The sequence below is a fragment of the Athene cunicularia genome, assembly GCF_003259725.1.
Source record: "Athene cunicularia isolate RWA chromosome 5 unlocalized genomic scaffold, athCun1 chr5_part1, whole genome shotgun sequence".
Classification (NCBI taxonomy): domain Eukaryota; kingdom Metazoa; phylum Chordata; class Aves; order Strigiformes; family Strigidae; genus Athene; species Athene cunicularia.
The window spans coordinates 8,478,929-8,502,315 of record NW_020799101.1 but is presented as its reverse complement, the minus strand read 5'-3'; the positions used below and the strand labels follow the sequence as shown (position 1 = coordinate 8,502,315).

General features: G+C 43.8%; 1 protein-coding gene across 6 annotated transcripts in view; it reads left to right on the top strand.

The window, feature by feature from the left end:
* The window catches only part of SYT16 (synaptotagmin 16), a 63,183-nt gene extending 45,034 nt beyond the window's left edge, over nt 1–18,149 (top strand). For all 6 annotated transcript variants that reach the window (XM_026849836.1, XM_026849841.1, XM_026849839.1 and 3 more), the window contains one exon: nt 9,668–18,149. In XM_026849836.1, coding sequence (XP_026705637.1) covers nt 9,668–9,981 — 314 coding nt within the window. In that variant the 3' untranslated portion in view covers nt 9,982–18,149. The remainder of the gene's footprint in view (nt 1–9,667) is intronic.
* Nucleotides 18,150–23,387: the final 5,238 nt, after the last annotated feature.

The window sequence follows — 23,387 nt, the reverse complement described above, 5'->3', positions numbered from 1 at the left end:
TTTGCTGTTAAGGCTATCTTGAGTTGTTTTTTTGTGTCCTTTCTGTATCCAGATGTACTTTAGCATTGTTAGACCAGTATCTCTCAGTGTGAGATCAGGTTTTAGGTGAAACATGGAAATTTGTAACTGATTACAAGCAAATTCTGAACCTCTGTCTATCTGCTTCTTTTATTCTAAGTCACATTGTTGCTTCTACATTCTGCATTGTTCTTCTGTGCCTATAAAGTTCCCAGTACTGTGGTGAGAAAAGGAAAATCCAGTGAAGCAGAAGCTGAAAAAAGTTAAAAAGAAGGAAGAAAACCAGCCCTTGTCTCAGATGCTGGAGTAGCATTTCGCTGATGACTCCTGCAGGCACAGTAGAGGACTGCTGTGAGGTCCGATCGTTACTGTCTGAAACATGCTGGTGGCTGAATGAGATGTTCAATAAGTCCTTCACTAGGTGAAAACTAAAACTGCTATCTCCCTTTCTGGAGGGTGAGCAAATAGCCCTTGTGTTTTCTCAAATAGGCCCTATCTGCGGTTCTGTTGTTTGAGTCTCAGAAGGAGTGATTTATTTCTTTAAAGTATCATGGGGATTTCAGATATAATAGCACTTCAGGACACTTAAATACCAAGCCCAAACTGCTATTCAAGGCAGCCATTTATGGTAAGACTGAGAGAAGTCAATGGACAGAATCCATCTCCATTCCCAGCCCTGCATGCACAGAGCCTATACAATACCCATATGTGGTCCTGTTGCAGCACAGTGGCTTTAGTATTGGCTGCTGCTGACAGCTGGAGCTATGGGGGATGGCAGGAGAGCCTTGCACGACAGCAAGTTCTCCAGCTGTGCTTTTTGCCCACCTTGACCCTCTTGTCTGCCACCTGCAGTCCTGCACAGGTGACTCAGCATCTCCCATCCTGTACGTGCTCTGTCCTTGGCATCTTTGCGCAGGGATTTCACTGTGTGCAGAAAGAACTGAACTGTGGCACTGGTGATTTTAGATGTTAAAGACTGAAGAGGCTAAACCAGATGGTTTTCTGGAGAAGGAAGGGAACATTGAGCACATGTCAGTTTGTCCTGGGCACACCTTCTTCTTTACTTAAACCTTTAAAGTGAGTCAGGTAAATATCAAAGTCTTGGGTGCTTACATGAGTAATAACTGGGTTATAAACAGCTGGGCAGCTTACAGAGACTTAAATCTTGCAGGCAGTATCTTGTCTTCAGGTCACATATGTGGGATTTAAGAATAGTCTGGTCAAGAGTAAGTGTCCAGCTATTGTTCTGGGGAACGTGCTGAGTTATAGGCCTGAGTCTACATCCCTGATCACACACATAGATCCATTATCACTCAGAGCACTTAAGGGCACTCAAGAGTGTGGCTGCAGCATTGGACCATAAATTATCAGTGTGTGCCAAAAAGCCTCATGCAGAAAAGCATCTACAGTTTTATCAGATGTGGACACCCTTGGTATTTTAGTGCTAATGGCTTGTGTGCTGTGCACCTCATTCTCTTTGGTTCTTGTAAAAATCATTAACCTGTGGTAGCATTTTGTAGGGGTTCATAGCTTGGTCTGTGGTATTGTATCTTCTAAGAACAAAAACCCAGTGTGTTAATTTAAAGGATGCTTACTATAAAAAAGTAACGAGAAGCCTACACCACTGGCAGACATGTCTTTAAAAATTTATAACCAGTTACATACTATGAGCATGGTAGTAGTGCCTTTGTAGTGATGGACCAGGAATTATTTGTGCTAGTCAGTGTATAAACACACAACAGAGAGATGGTCTCTGCTCACATGATGTTTAACCTTCATCAGCTGCTCTGCTGGGTGCAGCTCTCTCTCCTCTAATCCAGCCTTCGTTCTTTCCACTTTAGCATGTCTTTTGGGATTTATGTCTGTGTAATGCAATTTGAGAAGGACTATTGTAAAGATATTCCCTTGCCTAAGAAAAGTCCTCCAAGCTTCTCAGCAGCTGTGGAATTAATCACACATAATAATTACATCCATACATGATCATTATTATACTAGCAGCATATTAACCCCATTAAACAAATACAATAGCATTAACACTAGAAAAGACAGGAGGGAGAGAACAAGCTATCAGGATTTCTATTGGCAACAGGAGACATTCTTGAAGTAAAGACTTATCTGAAAACAAACATCTACCTGAGCTACAGATGATAATACCAAGAATTACAGAAGATGCTCCCATAGAAAAATTAGGATCCTTCTACGGTATTAGTTGCTCTGGTATCAGAGTGCTTGAAAGACATTAGTGATTTTATTTTACCAGTTTGTTTGTGAGGGAGGGAATGTTATTATTCCTGTTTCATTCCTGGAGAACTAAGGCACAGGTTAAGTTCTTTAATTGCTCCCAATCAGACCAGGAGGCTGAGTAAAAAAAAAAAAAAACCACAACAAAAAAAACCCACAACTTTTTTACCTGCATATCTTGTTCTGAACAGGAAACTTGCTTGAGCTCCTAAAGCTTTGAAATTCATGCTTCTGTCTCATTAGTAATAGAAGGGGGATCTATTCTAGGGCAAGCTAGGGTAGGTTTAGCTCTGGTTAACAGAGCAGTACAGGTGCTGGGAAGCTACTTGCTGCTGAGTACTCACCAGTCAGTCACAGGAAGCTTGTACAACACCACCTCTCTTGCAGCTTTTTGTTGCTCATCCTTGAATATATCTTGAATAAACTTATGATAAGATCGACTGATAATTTTTTGTTCAGGGTGGTAGAGATGGGACCAGATGCAGGGAGCCCCAGAAGGATGTCTCAGTAATGAGCAGCTGGGCAGTGAGATGGATGATGAAGTGCAGATGAATGTAAGGTATTGCATGGGGACAGGGGTGGAATTCAAACTTAAACTGGATGGGCTCAGAGCCACTTGAGTGTGAAATATTAGGCTTATAGTAAATAGCTCCAGGAAAATGTCCACTCAAGGGTCAGCAGTATCAGTGAAAAAAAAAATAAAATTAAAGGTTAGAAATATACAGAGGACAGAATGAAAAATTGATACTTGACAGTAAATATAGTCACTGGTGTAATGAATACTGTGTACAGTTGTGGCTCTCTCCATTCAAACAGAATATGGCAGAACTGGAAGGATGTAGTGAGGAGTGTTGGAGACAATCAGGGGTATGGGAACAGCTTCCACTGAGCAGCAGCTGAATATAGACTGTGCCTCCTACGATGCTATGACAAAGTGAGACGGGGAATGATTTCACAGAGGTCTATGAAATCATAAGTGTTGTTGAGAAAAGAAATTGGCAGCAGTTATTCATTGTCTCTCCCGATACAAAACCAAAGGATCGTAAAATGAAGCGAGGAGGTGGCGTGTCCTGGAGAGGAGACAGCTTTTCACTTACTCTGTCTAGTTCCTCACTACAGAACATCATGGATGCTAGAAGCCTACTTGAGTTTAGGATGGCACAGCACAAGGTCATGAAGAAATATCCACTGGGGACCATTAAATACAAAGACAGTGCCTCTGTCTGAGAAATTTCTTGAGTCACAAATTGCTGGAGACTGGGAGAGTATTTGGGAGAGAGTCAGCATAAGCCATATTTGCCATAATTTTATAGATTTACTAAGGCACGTGGTATTGGGTACTGTTGGGTGGATGGACTGGCTTGGTACAGCTCTTCCCACCACATGTGAGATCTGGGACTGATTAGGCTCAGAAAAGCATGTCACAGAATAATGGACTTTCAATCAGTGATTGTGGGATTTTGTGGGGATGTTCCATGATAACTAGACAACCAGTGATAGCATGCAGTTATCCAGAAATGTTTTCAATAGTTTTATATTTCTAAAAGATCTATGAAAAGTATAATCCATGTTAAACTTGCTAGGTGTAAAAATTAAGATATTTCTGAGTCAGAGGAGTGAATTTGAAGTGGAATATATGGTGATGAATCTCCCACTTCCAAAACAAGCAGAAGCCAAAGCCATTGTTTCCAGAGTAGAACTCTCCTAATTCCAAATTTCAGTTGGAGCTCAATGCATACTGCAAATCTGCAGTGACTCTACAGAACAGTGTTTTCAGGAGATCTGATGACAAGCTCTATAATAAAGCCCATGCCTGTGGGCACTGCTGCTGGAGGTGAGAAAAGCCAGGCTTAAGCATCGCTTATATCACGCTGCTGCCATTGTGGAGAAGGTGTGCATTCATGCTTTCTGATACACTCTCAGTTAAAGTTCCCACTCCTCTTCTGAGACAGCAGCAATGCATAAAGACCAATGTATGTTGTGGAAAGTGTTGAAACGTCCTTATTAGAGGAGAATCACTTTGTGCATCTGGGGAGGTGTCTGTGTTCTGCTTTAGTTGTGGAAGCCCGGACTAAAGCTGCACCTCCTCAGAGCTGGAGAGTACAAGCTGGTGGTAAGCTGGCTTCACAGTCTGACATCTGTCCTAGGTGAGGGCTGATGCTGTAAAATGGAGTGGACATGGGGTGTTGTGGCAGCAGAGGAGAATCACCAAGGAATTGATCTTGGAGGCCCTCTGGAAGCAACTTTCCTTCCCGAGAGACCTGCGCATTGTGTCCAGGGTGCCCTCATCTCCTGCCTCTCTGCCACCAGTCCTTGCATGAAACAAGTCACTGATGCTGGCAATTCCCTCCCCTCAGGCCAAACAGTGCTTCCTGGGAGCAGTGCACTCCTTTCTGCTGTATTTTAAATTGAAGGCGCTACTGGTCTGTCCTCTGATGACTCACATGATGTGAAGATTGCCAGATCCCAGCCTCTCCCTTGGGTGAGAGCTGCCAGCCACGAGAGAGGGGACCTGAGAAGCAGAGACTTGGTGGAACAGGGGGAGAAAATTTGGGTCCTCAGCAATGTAGTAGGCAGCTCTCAGCTCTTGTATGATTTAAAGAGAAGGCCACAGGCTGCCTCTGGCCTAATCCAGATTTTCACAATGTGGAGTTGGGAATAAAAGCTTGGATGTAATTCTCCTCCCTGCTCTTTTCCCAATCCAGGTGCAGTGAGACAGGTTCAGAGTATTTCTGCCCCACTGCTGATTTAATGGGGAGGTGAAGCTGTGACTAATGGTCTTCTGGGTCTCAGACTGAGGCCTCGCGTTGAGCTGTGGTGTACGGAGTGGTACAGAGTTGAGCTCTGGGGCTGCTTTGCCACGCGATGCTGCCATTTATTATGTAGGCTAAGAGCGTGGGCATGCCAGCCGGGTGAAATTAAGCTCTAGGCCCAAGGCTTTATTTTACGGCGGCTGTTATTAGTCGGGATTGCAGCATGCTGACATGGTTATACTGCTTTTGGAAATGAGCTAGCTTGCCTGGAGTGCGGGTGGGAAAGTCCGTATGGCACTCTGTTGCACCCTTCAGTCCACAGACCTGAGGGGTCAGGAGTCTTTGGTTGTTTATTCCCTTTATAAATATAAATTCAAGCAGGGGGCTAGATGCTTTTGTATTTGCAGTGTTTTCATTCGCAGGTCAGCTTTATTAATAATGGTGGTGCTTAGGGTAAATGCAAGCAGAATGTATGCTATGGTCCCTGCTCTAAAAACAGGAATGTATAAATTATAGTTGATTATTCCCCTGGGTTGTTATTATGAGTTAGTTCCCTTAGAAGGATGATGACAGAAATGGGTCATTAGAAGAACTGCAGATAAACTGATTGCCTTTGCAGATAAGCTCTCAAGAGGTGTGTTATGGTTGGGGCAGTGTTGATGGAGACAGAGCAGTCTGCATAAGAAGAGGTTTGGCCAAACCTCTGGAATAAGATTATGCAGCACCAGCCCAAAATACGTCTGGCTTCTTGCAGCATTCTTTGATTTAGTGTTTTTTCACTCTGGTATTAAATGCAGAGGTGTTGATACTTTATGTATACGTGAACATTGCTCAGTCCACTCATACCAGAGATGAAATATGAGTTTAGAGTAAAGATGATCTGTAGCAAGAACTTCTGTTCCAAAGCTTATATGGAAAGGAGAATCTGGTGGATGCGGTGCTAAAATTGGTCTCAGCAAAATTAGACTTTGTTCTTGCTTTTTCACAGACTTTTGTGTAACTGTGGGCAAGCTGCAGTTTCAGACACCCGCAGATATTAAGAGGTCTTGCTCTTCATGTCAGTGAGATAGGTGCCTAAATAGAAGGTGAACAATTATAAAGAATATAAGCCTTAATCTCTCCTCCTTTTGTGCTTGACAGAGGTGGCATGAAAGTAAATACACCGAAGAGTGCAGAGTGCTGAGATACCACAGTAATGAGGCCATTACTGAATCTGAGCATGTAATTAGATGGAAAATGTTTGCCTTCATAATGAATAGATGCTCTCACACATACATTCTTCAGTAAATTTTCAAGTTCATCCTTGCTGTAGTTCCACTAATTTCACTGTGTATTCAGAAATGGATTTTCTTTGTCAAAGCCAACCAGAGCTTTCCATCTCAGAGGACCCAACTGGACCGCAAGGAGAACTAGAAAGTGTTTCCTGATAAGACACCTAAAAAGATGCTGCAAGGAGCACAATGCAGTAAGGGCAAACCACAATCTTAAAATGTAGTTAGTGAAACAGAATAACAGCTCAGCCTCATACGTACCAGTTCTGCAAAGCAAATTTCAGATGCTAAATATATTATCCACACCTACTCTTTTATTTCTGTTCAGGCAAGCTTGATTCTTTTGGCTGGTAAAATACACTCAGTAGAATAAATTTGAGAAGAATTAGCAGCCTGCTTTAGTTGTCACTTGCACTGGGTTTGTGCCTGTGTTTACATGGGTATGAGTAGGGCTCCTGGTATTAGCTCTGCCCTGATCATAGTCTCCTTCCAGCCTGCAGAATCCCCACCAGCCTTGGAACTCTATAGACAAGGCCTTGGTGCAGAATTAAATAGCAGATCTGATGTGTATTAAAGAAAAAGCCTAATTTTCTGACTTTGATTTCTGTTGGGTTTAAGTCATTGGTTGTGCAATGCTTGGTTTTCTTTGAAGACAGATACATTACTCCCCACTTGCAAAAGTTGAGTCCTCAGCCAGGGATGTGACATCCTAGAGTAGATGACCGCAAGAGACTCATCCATTCATTGCCTGGAAAATTAACTGGGACATCCTGAAACAGCATCCTATGAAGTGTTTAACTGTGGCACTTGCTTTAGTGTTAAAACCCAAATCGTCTGTAATGGTAGCATTGTCTACTAGATTGCTGCTGAATTATGCCATGTGCTTCTTTGGTGGCACTGACTATAAATTGGTTGACACCTTTGGGGACTACTCAAATGAATGTACCTGCTGTTAGGTGTGATGAATCCCACTTGAGCTGCCAATACTGGTGGCAGTCAGAAGGAAGGATAATAGGAAGGTTTACTGAGAGGAAAATCTAGACTTCCCCCCCATCTTCTCCAAAAAAGAGATACAGGCATGTGTGGATGACCTTTCTCTCAAGTAGCATGGGAATCTAAACTAAAATTACTTAATCTGCTGTTAGTTATGTTGTACCATGCCATGCTCAGGTGGGATAGCAGTGAGGGTGTTTGTAACAACCCCTGACTGCGTACTGCTGCTCTGCTCTGCCCATACCCTGCCCCAGCACAGTCGGGAAAACCCTCCCAGGAGCTGCCAAGGGGTCCAGGAGCAGAAACTTTCCAGTGCTGCTCCATGTCCCAATCAAATACCTTCACCCTCAGCATAGCAGTTCTCAGAGGGTAGTGGGGAAAACGATATGACACCAAGGACATATTTAGAGAAAAATGGATGTATTGGGCCAGGAGCAAATAGAGAAGGTTCATCTCCATGAATTCCTAGGTCTCCGCAATCAACAACATGTGTCAGGAGAAATGAGTCCCTTCAGCATTTTGCCTGTAAATGGGATAGTCTTGGAAGGTGTACAGAAATGATGTAGAAGATGTAAGCGTTCAATTTGAAAGAAATGAAACTTTTAAAATTCAAACAGGGAATTGTACTAATTAGCTGTTTGTTTGTATATAAAAACCAGCCTGGCAGAGATTTTGAAAAAAAAAAAAAAAAAAAAAAAAGTTGAATACATTAAAAAAAGCCATAAAACCCCTATTGCCTGCTTATCTTTATTTCCAGGGAGTTTCCTGCAGCCTCAGAGCAGCAGCCTTTCACATGAGGAATGCTTCGGTGCACATTCTGCTTTGTCAGTGCAAAGCAAAGTGACATCTCTACGAGTACTGCAAGAGATTGTGTCTGGTGGTTACCTTGCATGGTTTCACCTTGAATCGAGCTAGAGGAGAGAGTTCTGTCTTGTGCTTTGTGTTTCTGATGGGTCTGAAGTTGTTACAGTCCATCAGCATCACTAACATTGAATATTACTGTGGGAATTAGTCCACCTTTTGATAAAGCAGCTTTTTTCCTTCCCAGATACAATCAGGAAACTATTTCATGTCAGAGCTCTGCTTTTCTGTCTAACAAGTAGGTCTGTGTTGGCAAGATCTACTTCATCTCCAGTGTTACGCTGGGAGCCAAGCTGGCACCCCCAGCTAATGATTGGACTGAACTTTCCCCACGGTAACTTGATAGCTGTACAGCTGTGCAGGCTCACAATTTGCTCCTCGATTGTCAGTCTCCTGACAGCTTTTTCAGTGGAACAGTTTGAGAGGAGTGGAAAGCCCTGCTTTGGAGACACAGAAGTGTTTTCACACCTGAAGTGTAATTTCACACCTTGTGTTGCTCAGTAGATAAGTGCATAAAATAGCACATCAAACGGGAACAGAAGAGGGTAGACATGCTGTAGACAAGAGATGGAGGCTTGTTATTTATTTCCTATCTTCAGCGCACTCTGAAATAATACTCAACTTGCAGAAATCTAGGCACAGATTTTGAAGGGGTTAGGAGGGGACTTTTCTAACCGAGTGATCTGTTACTGTCACATGCAGAGCGAGGTGAAAACTTTGAGTTGGGTCTGTGGAGCTTTGGGACCACAGAGCTCTGCCTAGAGACCACAGTATTAATGACCCCATAACAGAGGTGAACAAATTAATACAGGAGACGGCAAGAGTTTTAAGGGTGAATTTGTGGGAACACTGACTTGGACCATCCCTTCCCTGTATCTACTAAGCATTTTTACTTCTTGTATTGTCTTAAATAGTGAATAAAATTGACCTTGAGTCCACCAAAAAAGAAAGATGAGAATTTTGAAAAAGCCTTGAAACTGTCATGTGAGATCAAATCATTTCACTGTCTATGTAGGTTTCCTTTCCTTCTGCTTCAGTACCCTTTTTGTTTGCTATCTCAAATAATAGGTCATAGAGGCATTCTTCCAATGGAGAGTGATGGAGAGGCAAGTGCAGCCAAGGGAAGCCTTGGTGCAACAGCCCCAATGAAGCTTTATTGTGAGGGAGAAGAAGGGAAGGTGGAGATGTGGAGAATCCATAGAGATGCTCATAGTTGCAGTTAGTATTAGATATGTTTGCTAGGCTTGAGAAACAAATTTCCTGCTCTTTCCAAGAGAGTAGGGCTGAAGCATGCATCAGTTTCCTTCCTTTTTCTCCCTAGCTGAATATGAGGAAATCCAAGAGGTGCTTTCACCTGCTGCTTCTCCTACTACGGATTTTACTAAGGAGACAGTCCAGCCCTCATCTGTTACTCGCTGCAGACAAAGCTGCTCTACTTGGAGGGGGGTTTTGGGTGTTTTTTGACCACTTAGGGCTTTTGTTTAGTCTTGTCACTGTGCCAAACGTATTATTTCCTCTTTTTTGTCCTAGACACCTACGGAAAGCTCTGCCTGCTGAACTCGGTGGGTCAGGAGATGTCTCGCTGCAAGACCTCCATCCGCCGAGGACAACCCAACCCTGTCTACAAGGAAACTTTCATCTTCCAGGTTGCCCTCTTCCAGCTCTCTGATGTCACACTAATGATCTCCATATACAACAAACGCAGCTTGAAGCGCAAAGAGATGATCGGCTGGATTTCTATGGGTCAGAACAGCAGCGGAGAGGAAGAGCAGAGTCATTGGCAGGAAATGAAGGAGTCGAAAGGGACACAGGTCTGCAGGTGGCACACGCTACTGGAGTCCTAGGGTTACCGTGGCAGCCTGCAGGTCCTGGAACTATGGGCTGTCTTCCCTTGTCCTCAGTCAGCAGAAAGCAGCTATCCGATGGCAAGCGCCATGCTCTGAGAGGTCACGTACACTTTAACCTGACTTTTCAGTGTCAGCAGTCACGGGTATTAAAGGTGGCAAGGCCTGTGAAGCAAGTTTAGTTCTTGTCTTTCCAGGTTGTCCTGCATCTTTTACATCCAAATAATAAATCCTAGGAAGAAACGGTGGGAATACCTACAATACCCTTTCCTTGGTCATTGTCTTGCTCATTTTGTCATAGGCTTCATCATGACAGACTGATTTTGATACTGTTTTCTTCTGGGATAAGCTCTCTCTTCCCTTCCTCCCCTTATTTATATTAATGAAGTTTGCAAATATTCTTCACACGCAGATAGCTCACAGAAAGGCTAACCTGCATGCAGATCACGTTCTTTCCCTTTTATTATTGTGTTTCTAAGTCCTAGAAATAAGCATTTGATACCACTGCAGACTGGATGATATATTTTTCAGCAGCATGGGAAAGCACTCTTGAATTCTGTCAACTTTTAAGTGCCTAGACATTACTACTGTTTTCCTGTACAAAAAAATTGATATTAGGACTAAACACTACCAGTATTTTCAATTAGGCATCCTGTGCATCCTTGTTAGCCTGCATTGCCATAGGTTTGCACGAGAGGTAACTAGCATCACTTTTATATTGCAATTATAGAATGCATGTTTAGATGCTTACTTGAAGTTCATGGCTTCTGTCATCATGAATACCAAAAAAGACCAGAACAAGCTGCACATCCACCTTTGTGCCTGAATCACTCTACTGCATCACTGTTTTGCCCATGTGTTACTTTGTTTTTTAAAAGTAAGGTTCATTCAGGAAAGCATTTCTGTGAGCATTACACAGGAAGGCTTTAGATCCATGATTTCTCTGTGATTCAGTTAAGCACAATTCAGTTTGCTGAGGGCTACTCTTCAAATGTGCTATTCTGTAATATCTTCTTGGGATATGAAAGGGGACTGGTTTTGGCGCACTGAGCAGTAGAGGATGCCAGATCATGTCACCTCATCTTTGGGGTGAACTCTCCTGCAGGCAAGGAATAGCATCTGGGGGACCTTCTAGAGGGGCTGCTGGCTCTGCTGAACTAACACCAGCGAAAAGTATTATGCTTCCTGCCTCTAACTGAAAACACTGCAAGGAGCAGGCTTGCTGGATGAGGCGATGACACTTTTATGTAGTTACTTTTCAGACTATATTTTCATTTTCCATTTTAATCTTTTTTCCGGTCTCTGCGAGTTGAAGTTGTGGAGACAATGGCTAGGGGACGTGTCTTAGTCTGCTACTTGACTACTGAAAGTTTAGTGGTTGTTAGCTGTTGCGATGCTGTGTGCAGAGGTTGTTCATCCCCTAGTGTAGTGATGGTATGTAGGCAGTAAGGTGCTGAGATCTTCAAATCCTATCAGCTGCCCAGTCTCCTGTTCTCTGTGCTCTCTAGGAGAGGACTGGCATTTCTCCAGTCCTGCTGATAGCAAGACACAGGAAATATTTTGCTGAAAAGGTTTGTCTCATTTACTGAGACCTGACACCAAATTCTGCCTCATACTGCACCACGGCTGTCTCCTTCCCTTCAACGGTGCTGTGCAAATCTAACCAGTGCAAATTTTTGGCACTGGCTATTTGACCAAAATTGAGCCTCGGTGCTGGTTTGCATCACATCCAGGCTAGCCAGACCCTGCAGACACCCTGCATGTGGTGTGATACACACAGGTTATCACTTGGTGTCCTATGCACAGGCTTTGTCTGTCCTCATGAGGCAGACAGAATAGTCTGCATGTAGAAGAATTTCTGGTATAGGTGAGACAGATTATTCTACAGACCATGGTTTTATATATTCTTATCACTTACCTGTCTGAGCATCGTTTTTCTGGTAAGACTCGTGGGTATGCTATGCAGGAGGGTTGTCCTCCACTGCCTAGACAAGCTGGCATAATATCTGCTTTGCACTGCTGGGTCTTTGTATCACAAAGCAGGATCTAACCCAAATACAGCTCAGTAAGCAAATACATTTTTGACTGCACTGTCAATGCTGTTGTATTACCAATGTGAGAGAAAATGAGCGGTAACCAGCAGAATAGAAATGTTTTTTTTTATCATGTACTTTTCTTCTGGAAAAAGAAAAAAGTAGAGGAAACAGCCCAATTGAAAAAGTGCATTTGCTGATTTCAGTTGTTTTCCAATATGCATCTTTTTTTTCTGAACTGCATACAATGTGTATACAAGTGTTTATAAGTAATCTTATTATCTGGGATGTGTATGTATAATAAACTTACTGAGAGTCTCTTCATGACTTCTTGACCTTTTTAAGTGTTGTTTATGCTTAATGATTAGCTAAGGGAAAAGTTTAAGTTGATAATACGTTTTAGCAGTGAACTGGAGATAACTCAGATTTATAAGTAACAGTGTGATTGAAAAAAAATTCTTGGAAAAGATAATTTTAAAAAGCAGTGAAGTAAACTGATTTTGGACTTCCATGCCGTTTTCACGTCAAGATCTTTTCTGACGATCCAGCGTTAAGGGAGTTGAGTATTGGGAGTGTTGGAAGTCCAAGGAAAGCAAGTGAAAATAGGTTACTTAGTGTAAATTAATATCTGAGCACATGTTAAAACTTTGCTCTCAGATGGAAGCAGGTTGCTGCATTTGGCCTGATGTTTCACCAGAAAAAAAATGACGGGAAGGGAAAAGGGGTGAGGCAAGGGGAGCACTCTTTTAATGGAGCTGTGGCTAAACCTGTTGTCACGTCCATATTGAGCAGTACATTTGTGAGGTTCAGTAAATTCAGAAGCAATGAAGGAATTTAGGAATCTTGGGATGAACACAGTGCTGGGAGTGCTCATGCTTGCTCACTCTTTTGGGGAATTTTTGTTGCTTTTGCAGTTTATTTTTCTTTTCGGTATTGAGGGTCTGTGAACTGAAGGCTTTGTAGCAGCTCCCCTGTATTCCAGAGCTCCCGTAATTCTTCCCATTGACAGATTGAATTAGTCATTGCTAATATTGATACAGGCTGGGCTTGTGCTCATGGTCTTTCTTATGCAAATACCACTGCCCTTTCAGTCGCTGCTTTAACCCCTTGTTTCCTTTAGAAATGGCTGACAAGACTGAATTTCCAGAAAGATTTCCATTCCTTGGGAGCCTTGACTTGTAGTTGGCTTTGAGTTGGCAGTGGTTGGTAGACCTGGGACCCTGCACTCCACTGACCTCCACCCACATGGATGCTGATGCTGATGACTGATCTCTCCTTCTGTGGGGTTCCAAGAGGGGGGAAGAGCTGTGGGATGTTCAGTGAGCAGGAAAGCAATGGCTGACCTGGTTCTGGGAATGCTTGGGCTCTTGCAAGTCCAGATTATGGACGTTTCAGAATATACTCATGTTTTCTAAGATAATTCATCCCCTTTTGACACCACTCTCTGGAATCCCCTTGTAGCTTACTTGAATTTTGAAAAAAGCCTGAAAATCCACAAAACCATTGTGTGAGAAGGAACTGACTGCACTGGCATAAGCCCAGAATGTTGTGGGCAAGTGCTCTGGATGCATCTCTATCTTGAACAGTGTCATTCAGCTAATTGCAGTCTGTTCCTTCCTTGGTGTCTCTCCAGCCAGCACGCCCCTGTCCTGCTAGGTTCTGTGCTGTTGTTTTATTTTTTGTTTTTAATGTGTATTGACAACAGAGCAGAATGATCTCACCACGTTTATATTCCCTGTAATAATGCTGACTTTCAACTGATGCCCACAGAAATGAGTACCTCTTTTAGCCCACTGAGCTACAGCTATAGCTTACTGAAGTGCCCATTTGTAAAGGCTTTAGTCTGCTACGTCGTTTGATTTGTTTGGGTTTCCTTTTTACCTGTGTCTTTAATTACCTGGACCCTGCTGTGGGCTGCTCGCTCCTGTCGCTCTGGCTTGTCTGTGTTTCCCTTGCAGGGTAATAGGAGTTGTGCAGCTCCTGGGGCACACAGACAATACCTGAATGTATTTTTAGCGGCTGAAGATCCTGAGAAGTTATTTGGTGCTTTACATAGTCGACTGATCTTCAGTCATGAATGTCTTTAGATGTTCTTGGACACACAGAACCAAAGGCTGCCAGCTGCTATTGATCATTTCTTCAGCATAAAGCCTAAGGTGGCAGCTTGGCAGAGGAGCAGGCATTTCCTCTGGTGGCAGTTCATTTTCTCCTTCAGTTGAAGCTGGCGGTGACCTTGGAGCTAGTGTGCCTGTAGAGCTTTCTTTCCACTCCCATATTTATCATCATCTTTAATCTGTATGATCGCTGCACTTCATCTCTCTGCCTCTCAGCTGCCTTCTGCCCTTCAGCACAAAAGGTGGACAGAATGGCTGAGCAAAGAATATGGCCTTCCCTATCGCATTATCCCCAGGCTGAAGGGGAGCTGACTCCTGCAGAGGTCATCTTAAAGTTATGATGCTCATTACCAAGACCTTGCCTCCCTGATCTCTAGTCTACTTGTGGAGTTTGAAGCTTGTTGGTTGGGCTGTGTTACTTTAGTAATTACATAGTGACATCCTTCACCTCAATGTGGACTGAGTTAATGACAGAGGAAACAACCTGTTCTGTTTTTGCTTTCTTATTTTTTTTTCTTTTTTTTTTTTTTCATAAGCATCGTGTTCTGTAAAAGGACAACAGAGCCTGAAGGAATTAGTATGCAGGAGCATCGGCTTTCTGTTTAAAATGTACTAAGTGTGATGTTTGCAACTATGGTTTAATGGAAAAAAACCCAACAGCCAGGTTTTGTAGAAGAGCTCACATTTGAATGAGGCAGGTTTTTCTCTTCAGCATGCGCTACCCCAGCAAATACGTTCTCATACCCCAGGCAGTGATGCTGGCTCCCGACTGATCTGCTTCTGTGATAAAAGCAGCCAGAAGCTGACAGATCCTAAAGCTTGGAAAGACATACAGGATAATTCAACATAGCTGGTTTGGGTGTTTATTTGGAATCTGGTGCAGCTTTAACAAGCTGTCACGAAAGAAATGAAAACCCCAACCAGTGGCCGGGAAGATGGTGGGGAGGGAAGGCTCTCAGTGTGCTTGTGCTGCTGTAGGGCTGGGAGTTTACTCACTCTGTACTCCAGAAAGCAGCACAGCTGGGCTGCAGTGGCATCAAGCCTAAGCTGAAACCCAGTGTCTCTGCATGATTCCTTAGCTTCAGATCTGCTGAAGGCATACAGATTTTTTTTCTTTTCCTTTTTTTTTTTTTTTTTCAGTGCAGAGTGAGCTCGTGTCTTCCTGCAGCCTACGCTGTAGGCCTTAAGAAATGAATGTGTAAATATTTTGTCTCTCACAGCAGCCCAAGGTCATCTTTCTGGAACAGCAAACAGGCACAGAATCCAAAGAAGATCAGTCTGTCATGTGAGTAAGGTTAGCATCTGCACTTACAAATGACAAAGGCTATTAATCCTCATGCTGTAATCCCCAAGCTGTTTGCCAGCTGGCAGCAGGAAGATGTTCCCGCTCAACCCACACAGCTATCCATGTTTTTTCACCTTTATGAAGCAGATATAGGTCAATACTGTAGCTTGGATAAAGAACTTGGTAGATACCATTCATCTCTCCTAGCGTTACGATCCCTCTCTCCTCCACACAAGCCATCTGTACAAATGAGGGTGTAAGAGGAGAGCTGCAGGCTGGGCTCTCCCTGTGCTGCTCCCCCAAAATAGAAGGCTGAAGGTGAGATTTTTTTTTTTCCCCCTCCTGCTCCTGAATTTGTCATGGCAGGATGAATTTTGAGATCTTGCTGCAGAGCTGAACAGCCTGGGCAAAGCTCTGTCACTAGTCAGGTCTTTATACACATTGCTGGGAAAACCCAGTGCTTGTAGAAAGCAGATAAAAGTCCCGTGTTGAGAATTTTTTGATCCTAATTTGGGATCTTGCATGGGTTTTGGGTATTGCCCATCACAGGGACATAAAATCCTGAATCAGGTGAGGTACCACTCAGAAACAGAAGAAAACCGGCCACTTGGCAGCAATGCAGGCAGGCTGTGATAGTCTGTATGATCATGCACAACAAAAAACTCTACGATCACCATGTTGCATCCAGTGAGCATTGGCCAGCAGAGGTTGGAAAAAGTTCAAGAGACCCAAAAGCCAGATGGGAGCTATGAAACTCCTTTCAGGCTTGTTAGTTGTTCATCTCTTTAGAAAATTGGAAAGCCAATTGTTGGGTTTTTCTTGACAAAAGTGGTTTAACAGAATTCACAGATCCTTGGGCAGCTGCAGGTGCGAGGAAGTGAGGACATCACCTCTTGGCTCTTGTGTTTCCTCACAGCTTTAAATGGGTGACCATTGAATAGATACCAGATACTCTGGAGGTGTCTATCCCCTGTAATGTCACAGCCAGTTTGGGCTGATCTCATTGAGTAACAAGAGACAAAAAGCTGATCTTGGCCAAGGGCGAAGAACGAGAAGGATTCAGGATTCAGACAAAAGCTATATTCTTTCCTGACTCCCACAACCATTAATTAGCCTTGACCTCCGGGGAAGGCATTTTATTGTGCCAAGTACTTCCCTCTCCCTTAATTTCTCAGATTTAGGAGAAGATTGCAAATTTCTGTCTTCATTGGCAGCTGGGAAAAATCATACAATTTTGCCAGCTTTCCTTATCCTTGTTGTGTCTTGTTAACAGTTTCCAGGTGCTTTTTATTCACACTGTCTCCACCATCGCACCTCCTACCCTCTCATTAATGTCTACAGAGGTCTGCTCTAAGTCAGGTCCATGCCTGGTGGCAATATTTTAGGTTCATGGTGCTCAGGATAAAACCTATCCTCCAATCTCTTGCTGTCACTACATGGCACCTCAAGCACAAATTTTTCATTGAAACTGGTACCACACCTCTCCCGTAGTCCTCTGCTGACATTGCTGTGTTTTTTGTTTTGCTGGGTTGTATTCTCAGCTGTAACTTCATTGACTTTTTCCCAGCAGAGGGTTTTGTTTGTCAAGAAGAGTAAATGAAGTAATCATTTGGTAGACTTAGCATTTAAATTCTGCATGGCATTTATATGTGTGTATATAAAAATGTTTTTTGTGGTAGAGTGCCCCAAGGCATGAAGCACATCTCAAAGTATATTTGACTGTTGATTTAAATATAGTGTATATAATAAGTTATTTTTAGTGTGCATTGGCGTCTTTCTATATTGGAAATATATTCTATATGGGGTGTGTTGCCGCAGGACCGAGTTGTGAGCCCACTTACTGCATCTGCCTCCTGGCATTTAGTAGAATAATCTGCCCTTAAGGCTTTTCCTTTCGTTGCTGTCATATCCTCAGCACAGACCATGGGCAGGTAGCAAGCCAGTTGGTATTCTGAGTAATTCAGCCCTGTGGCTGAGGGTGCATCAGGAGTAATAAAAATCTCAGTTCTGCTTTCCCAGCCTGAGATGTACAAGCACAAAATTTAGCTATAAATCGATCACTTTAATAACAATGCAGACAAATTAATAAAAGGGCCAGGACCCTAACTTCTGTTGGTGCAAAAGCAAGGCTTCTAGAGCTTGAATTTATTGCTGAATTATTCTTATGGTAAAAAGAGAATTATTCATACTGTGAAGGTTATAAGAAACAAATTCATATACCCTTTTCACTTCTGTAAAGTTCAAAGATTTGCACTGAAAATTGTACCTTCAATCTAGTTAATAAATGGCTGATATTGACTGGTGAGGCCACTGGAATGGTATGAGCATCATTTCACTTGCACTGGGTGTGATTGAAAGAGATATCTGAAGTGCAAAACTGTGATAAAAAAGATGAAAAATACGATGAAAAGATGTTTGGATATTCAACAGGAAGAGTGGTACGGTTTTATTCTTAGCTTTTCATGTACTTGACAATGAAACATTTTTATTCTACTTAAGTGCTAACGTGCATGATCATACAATATATTGCCTCTTGCTAATTATATGCTGCGTTAGGAATACTAATGTCTAGATGATATCTGACTGGAAAAAAAGCATTAAACCCAGCTTCTGCAGAATTCTGAGCTGAAATTATACACACACATACAACCATCCACACCTTAGAAACAGTCTTATTTTGTTATGGTGAACGCTGTTGTTGAAGGTTTTTATCAATAAAATAGAAGCAGATGGCTCATGTAGACATGCAAAACTGGCGTATCTTCCTTTTTGTTCATATTGTGGCAGAACCAAGTAAATATGCATCTAGGAGAGGTGGACGTGTTTTGTTCAGAACAAAGATGCAGGTGTCCAGTGCATAATGCATAACTGGGAGGAATGGGAGATATCCCCCCTGCCTTGGTCCCCCTCTCCATCCACACGGACAGAGGGGCCCTGTGGCAGCAGGCAGAGGCTGCTGGGGGGCTCTGGGGGACTGCCGAGGTTCCCATGCGCCGCCGTGACTCTGCCTCCCTCCTGTATATATCCGCCTTCCAGCCAGCTCTACGTGGGGATGGAAAAGTGGTGGCTCTGCGTTCGGTGTCTGCTGTTCCCCCGTCTCTCACCCAGGCCCTGGCAGGAGTTGGGGCAGCAGCCCCTTGCACCCAACTCTGTGGTGGTCCCCCAGCCATCGTTTCTCCTGTACGCCCATGGCTGTGTTGGTACCAGGGCACCAGGGCACGTGTGGGTCAGTGTCACCAATGTATCTCCTGCATGAGGAAACCAGCTTTGTTGGCATCCTGACGCTGTGTACGGGACACGGAGGGATGCCCCTGTAGCTGTTGGGGTGGCCACAGGTTGAGTGTGTCTTGCTTTGGAAGCAGAGGTGAGAGATCAGGTGTTGGGCTGGGGAGTTGACATTAGGCTGATGGGAGGCCAGGAACATCACCGCAGCAGTGAGGGTATGTCTTCATCTGCTGGCCACTGACGCTTGCATGTACCTTTGTCCATGATGTATTTGTGTGTGCGGTATCCTTCTGCCAGGTTGCAGTTGTAATCTATGCCTACATTAAGACAGAGAAAGACAGAAGCTAAAAAAATTTCCCAAAACGGTGATTTTGAACTGGGGGTAGTTTGTTCCTCTCAGAATAGCAGTGCCATTTTTGAGGGAGGCATGAGAAACCACGATTTCTGAATCCCTGCTGGCATCCGCAGGGCTGGCTTTCCAGGACCAGCCCAGAAATAGAGTTTCTTTTTCTGGTGACGGTTGGTAGCTTCAGTCCCTGGAAGCCTCAGCAACAGCGGCTGATACAAGCTGCGCCGGGGTACACGGAAAACCCAGCTTCATCTGAAAGAGTGGGGAAATGGGGCGTGCTGGGAGGCTCAGAGAGACACAGCGTTTGGAAAAACTCACCCGCCTTGGTGCAAATTGGTGATGAAATATGTGTTTTTCTAAGGACTAACGTTGGTGGGGTGACCAGGCTCAGCTGAGACGGGTGGGGGTGGGAAAGTGCTCGTGAAGTTTTACATTTTTGGAGACCTTGGAAGCCAGGCTGGCTTCAGAGGGAGGCTGGGGGTTTGCTCTGGGTTGCAGTCAGCCCCGCGGGAGCTCCTCTGAGCGCAGAGGGGGATCTGCAGGACCAGGCACTGTCTGCAAGTTGCTCTGGGGTTCGGGACCTCGAGGGGGTGCTGCTGCCAGGGCAATGACAGGGTCCGAGTTGGTACCAGACCAGCACTTTCCTGGCCTGATTATTCATAACACTATTTCACCCCATGCATTTTTCTGAAAAGCATTTAAAATTCACCCTGCCCATCAACTGGCTTCAATTCTCCCACCAACTCCACCCTATTTCTCCCATGTAAACCCAACACTGAGGAGTGCTGGCAATTACTCTAAAGGACTTGGGCACCACTGGGACACGGCGCTCACTTCGCTGTTCCCGCAGCCCCAGTGTCCGTGTGGGAATGTCCTCAGCCACTGTGTGGTGACAAAGGAACTGGCGGTGTTGTCACAATTGGGTGAGTTTTCTCAGGCTGATCACCAGCACGGGGCTAACCAGAGTGGGGTTTGTTTTATTGCTCCGGGCAGATTTGCCTGTGTCTCTGTGCAGGCTTGGCACATGCTACGGTGAAGCTGCTGGCACTGAACTTGGGGAGAGCAGGGAATGGGCCGTATGTCTTGGTGCCAAGATTTAGGCAGCTTGGCCTGAATGAGGCCACCCATAAAATCAGTGGTAAAATACTTGGGCTTTCTATGTGCTTGGAGTACAATGCTGCCGTGCAAACACGACGGTGGACTTAGCAATCCACTTGTCATTGCTCTTGCTGGGATGCTTGCTGTACAGCAAAGCACACGTGGGTCTTGCTGGGCTCCCCAGGGGCTCTCGGCTGTTTTTTGTTTTATTGTTCTGATTATCCTGTTCTGCCTCCAGCTGCATTTTAATTCCCTGCTCAGAGCAGCTTCATTCCTTGGCAAAGCACCGAGTATTGTTTTGCCAAGATGTTCCTGATGTCATCCTCATTTTGACCAGTTGGAAAAGTCACATTTTTAATGTCAGGAAACTAAGTTTTGAATTTCAGCGAAAGAGTGATATCATTTTTCATGAGAGGGTGAAAGCATTCCCACTTCTCAGTCAGCTCAGTTGAGGCTAAAGAAGCTGAGCTGTCTGCCATCTGTCTCCTCAAGTCTCTCCCCCACCATCATAATTTTTGAACAGGTTGGCCAATTTCAATCACATTTGAACAAAGTGTAACTGTCTCAAAGACAATTATGCTTCTACAAATTTTGTCACCTGGCAGAGGATCATTTACAGAGAAGCAGAAGTAAGTTTGATGACCAAGGGTCAGTCAGCTGATCCATCATGATGGTGTGCAGCTCCAGACTAGTGACAGCATGTGCTGCCTCTTGTGCTGTCTCTGGTTGAGTTGGAGGTGTCCCAGGGGATGTGGTGGGATTTGGGGGGTGGTGGTGGTGGTGGTGAGGGTGGAGGGGATAAGCAGTACAAATATGTAGGAAAATGGGCTTCATTAGCTCTGCTTTTCCCCAGCTTGTTTCTGAAGTTGTTTCGGAGGTTTTTTAAGTATAAAAAGATCAGAAAAACTTAAATTTTAAAATACCAACAAATTTTCTTGCACAATGAATTGGAAGATAGAGCAGAAAAACAGAGTCCTAGTACAGGAAAAACAGAAAGAACAGATCTTTTACTAGGAAATGCAAAAGCTGCATTTAGATGAAGGCAGGATTAGCCTCCCAGGTCATCCGGTCCCTCCGAGGTTGGTCAACCATTGGGAGGCATGAACAGGGGCCAAAAACTGGAGCTACTTGTCTCTGTTTGCTGTGGCAAGCCAAGGATTGGAAAAGTCTTCAGGGGTTGTTGTCTGTCAGAGGCAACTGAGTGTGCCAAGCCAGGGATAAAAATTGGTCCAGGATGTAACTCCTTGCATCTGAAACTGCTCAGTGTTTCAGGTACAAATGCTAAACATTTCGGGTAAGATTTTATCTTTCAAAAATACCTTCTGCATGCTGTGTTTAGAAAAACAGCACGTGTGTAGGTATATGCTGCCTGGGAGGATTGGTGCTTTTATATACACATCTTCTGAATGTTTGGTGCTTAAATTCAAAAGGGCACATTCATTTAAATCCTTTAACAGTTGGCTTGAGGAGATGTAGCTGCTTTGAAATGAAGGAACTGACTTTTTCTAATTCTGTGAGGCAGTTAAAGTAAAGTAAATGCTAATGTTCTGGGGTTTTATATTCCCAATTGCTCTAAACCATTTAAAAACATATATTTATTATAGCACTGACTATGCTAGGCAATCTTGCTTTCAAAAGACTGGGGGGGGGAAAAAAAAAAAAAAAAGCAAAAAGCTACTCTTCTATTGTCTGCCTGTCCAGGTGTTATCTTGTGCTGTACACATTTAAAGTCTTATCTTTTCAAATAATATCACTGTCAATAGAGACTTTGGTCCCAGTTCATGTTTCTGTTTAATTTCTATTGCATTAAAACGTCGTGTGCTTCAGCTGGGCAGTGATTCCTGACCAGGCATCCCTGGCGGAGGGGAAAGCTCCTCTTCAGATGAGGAGGGAAGGTGATCTCTTGTGCCCCCATGACAAGAGGAAGGGGATGGAGTATCCCATGTTCATCTTGATGGAGGTGGCTTTCAGCTGGCAGAGCAATGTTGGTTTATACTGGCTGGGGATCTGTTTCCCTGCACTCCCTGCCCCCTCAGAAAGGGGACAAAGGAAAACAGCCAGACTTTTGGATAGTGGAAGAATTTGCTCTGGGCAGATCAGAGGATGGAAGTGCTTCTTAGAGCTAGCTGGGGAAAGATTAACTGACCTTTTTGCTGTAAATTATTGCCAGCTAATAAGTCCTGCTTACGAGCTGACAGGAGAGAAGATGTGTCTTTGCAGCAGAAATTGTGTTGAATGTTAAAAAAAAAAAAAATACAATCAATTTCAGGAAGACTGGAGTAAGTAAGCCTGTCGCTCATTCAGCTCTCAGACGCAGAGTAGGTGCTTCTGTGTTTTCCTTTTCTATCTCTGCTTACAGAAGTGATATTACTGAATTAATTATGACATCTTTGTGAAGAGATGAAGAATCGCTCAAGTCCTCTATTCAGCAGCAGAGAAATGTCAGATTCATCTCACAGTAAATTTAAAATTACACGAACCTGAACTATTGCTACTGGCAGCATAATAATAAGGCAGGTAATCAAAATCAATTAAATTCCAGTGCCTTCCTATTGTCCTTGAAAATTCAAATTTGAAATTAGTTTGAGTTCATTTGACTTCTTAATAAAAGAAGCAGAGCTTCAGAGATAATTTGAACTAAGTATATGGCCGTGACCGATCTTTTCTCACACTGCAAAGACCAGAGGAGCTGTGTGCGTGCACGTGCGTGTCAGTGCATGCTGAGCGCTGAGTACAGCCAGCTACTCAAAGTCAGTGGAGTGACTGGTTTGAGGCTGCTGTGCTGACGTATGTTAGCTGGGACTCAGGCCTGCCAAGACTCGATTTGTTAAAATCTGGGTGAGGTATTGATCGAGTGAATGCCAAATGAAGTGTGCCTCCGTTCCCATTGTGTTAGAGGCAAGAGGACTAAGCCTGGCGTGTGCTGCTCTTCAAGACCTGCACAGAGACCCTGGAGCAACCAGAGGGAGGAGAGCTCCGTGTGTCCTACCAGCAATGACATGCCCAGCTGCAACGTGTGTGAGGCACCCATCTTCCAGATCACAAGAGAACAGGGGATTGCCCAGGAGCTTCAAATGCTGCCAAAATGAATGTGTCCCCATAGCACCTTGCCTTGGTTTTGGCACTGGCTGAGTGTTTGAGTCACCTTCAGCAGTAGGATAGGATAGCCTCAAGTCTAGAAGTGGCACACTGCTTCCAGAGAAGACCCCCTACACATAGCTGACTGGAGAAACTTTTTTTTTTTTTTTTTTAAAATATACAAATATACTGCTTTTTTTTTTTTTTTTTTTTTTTTTTTTTTT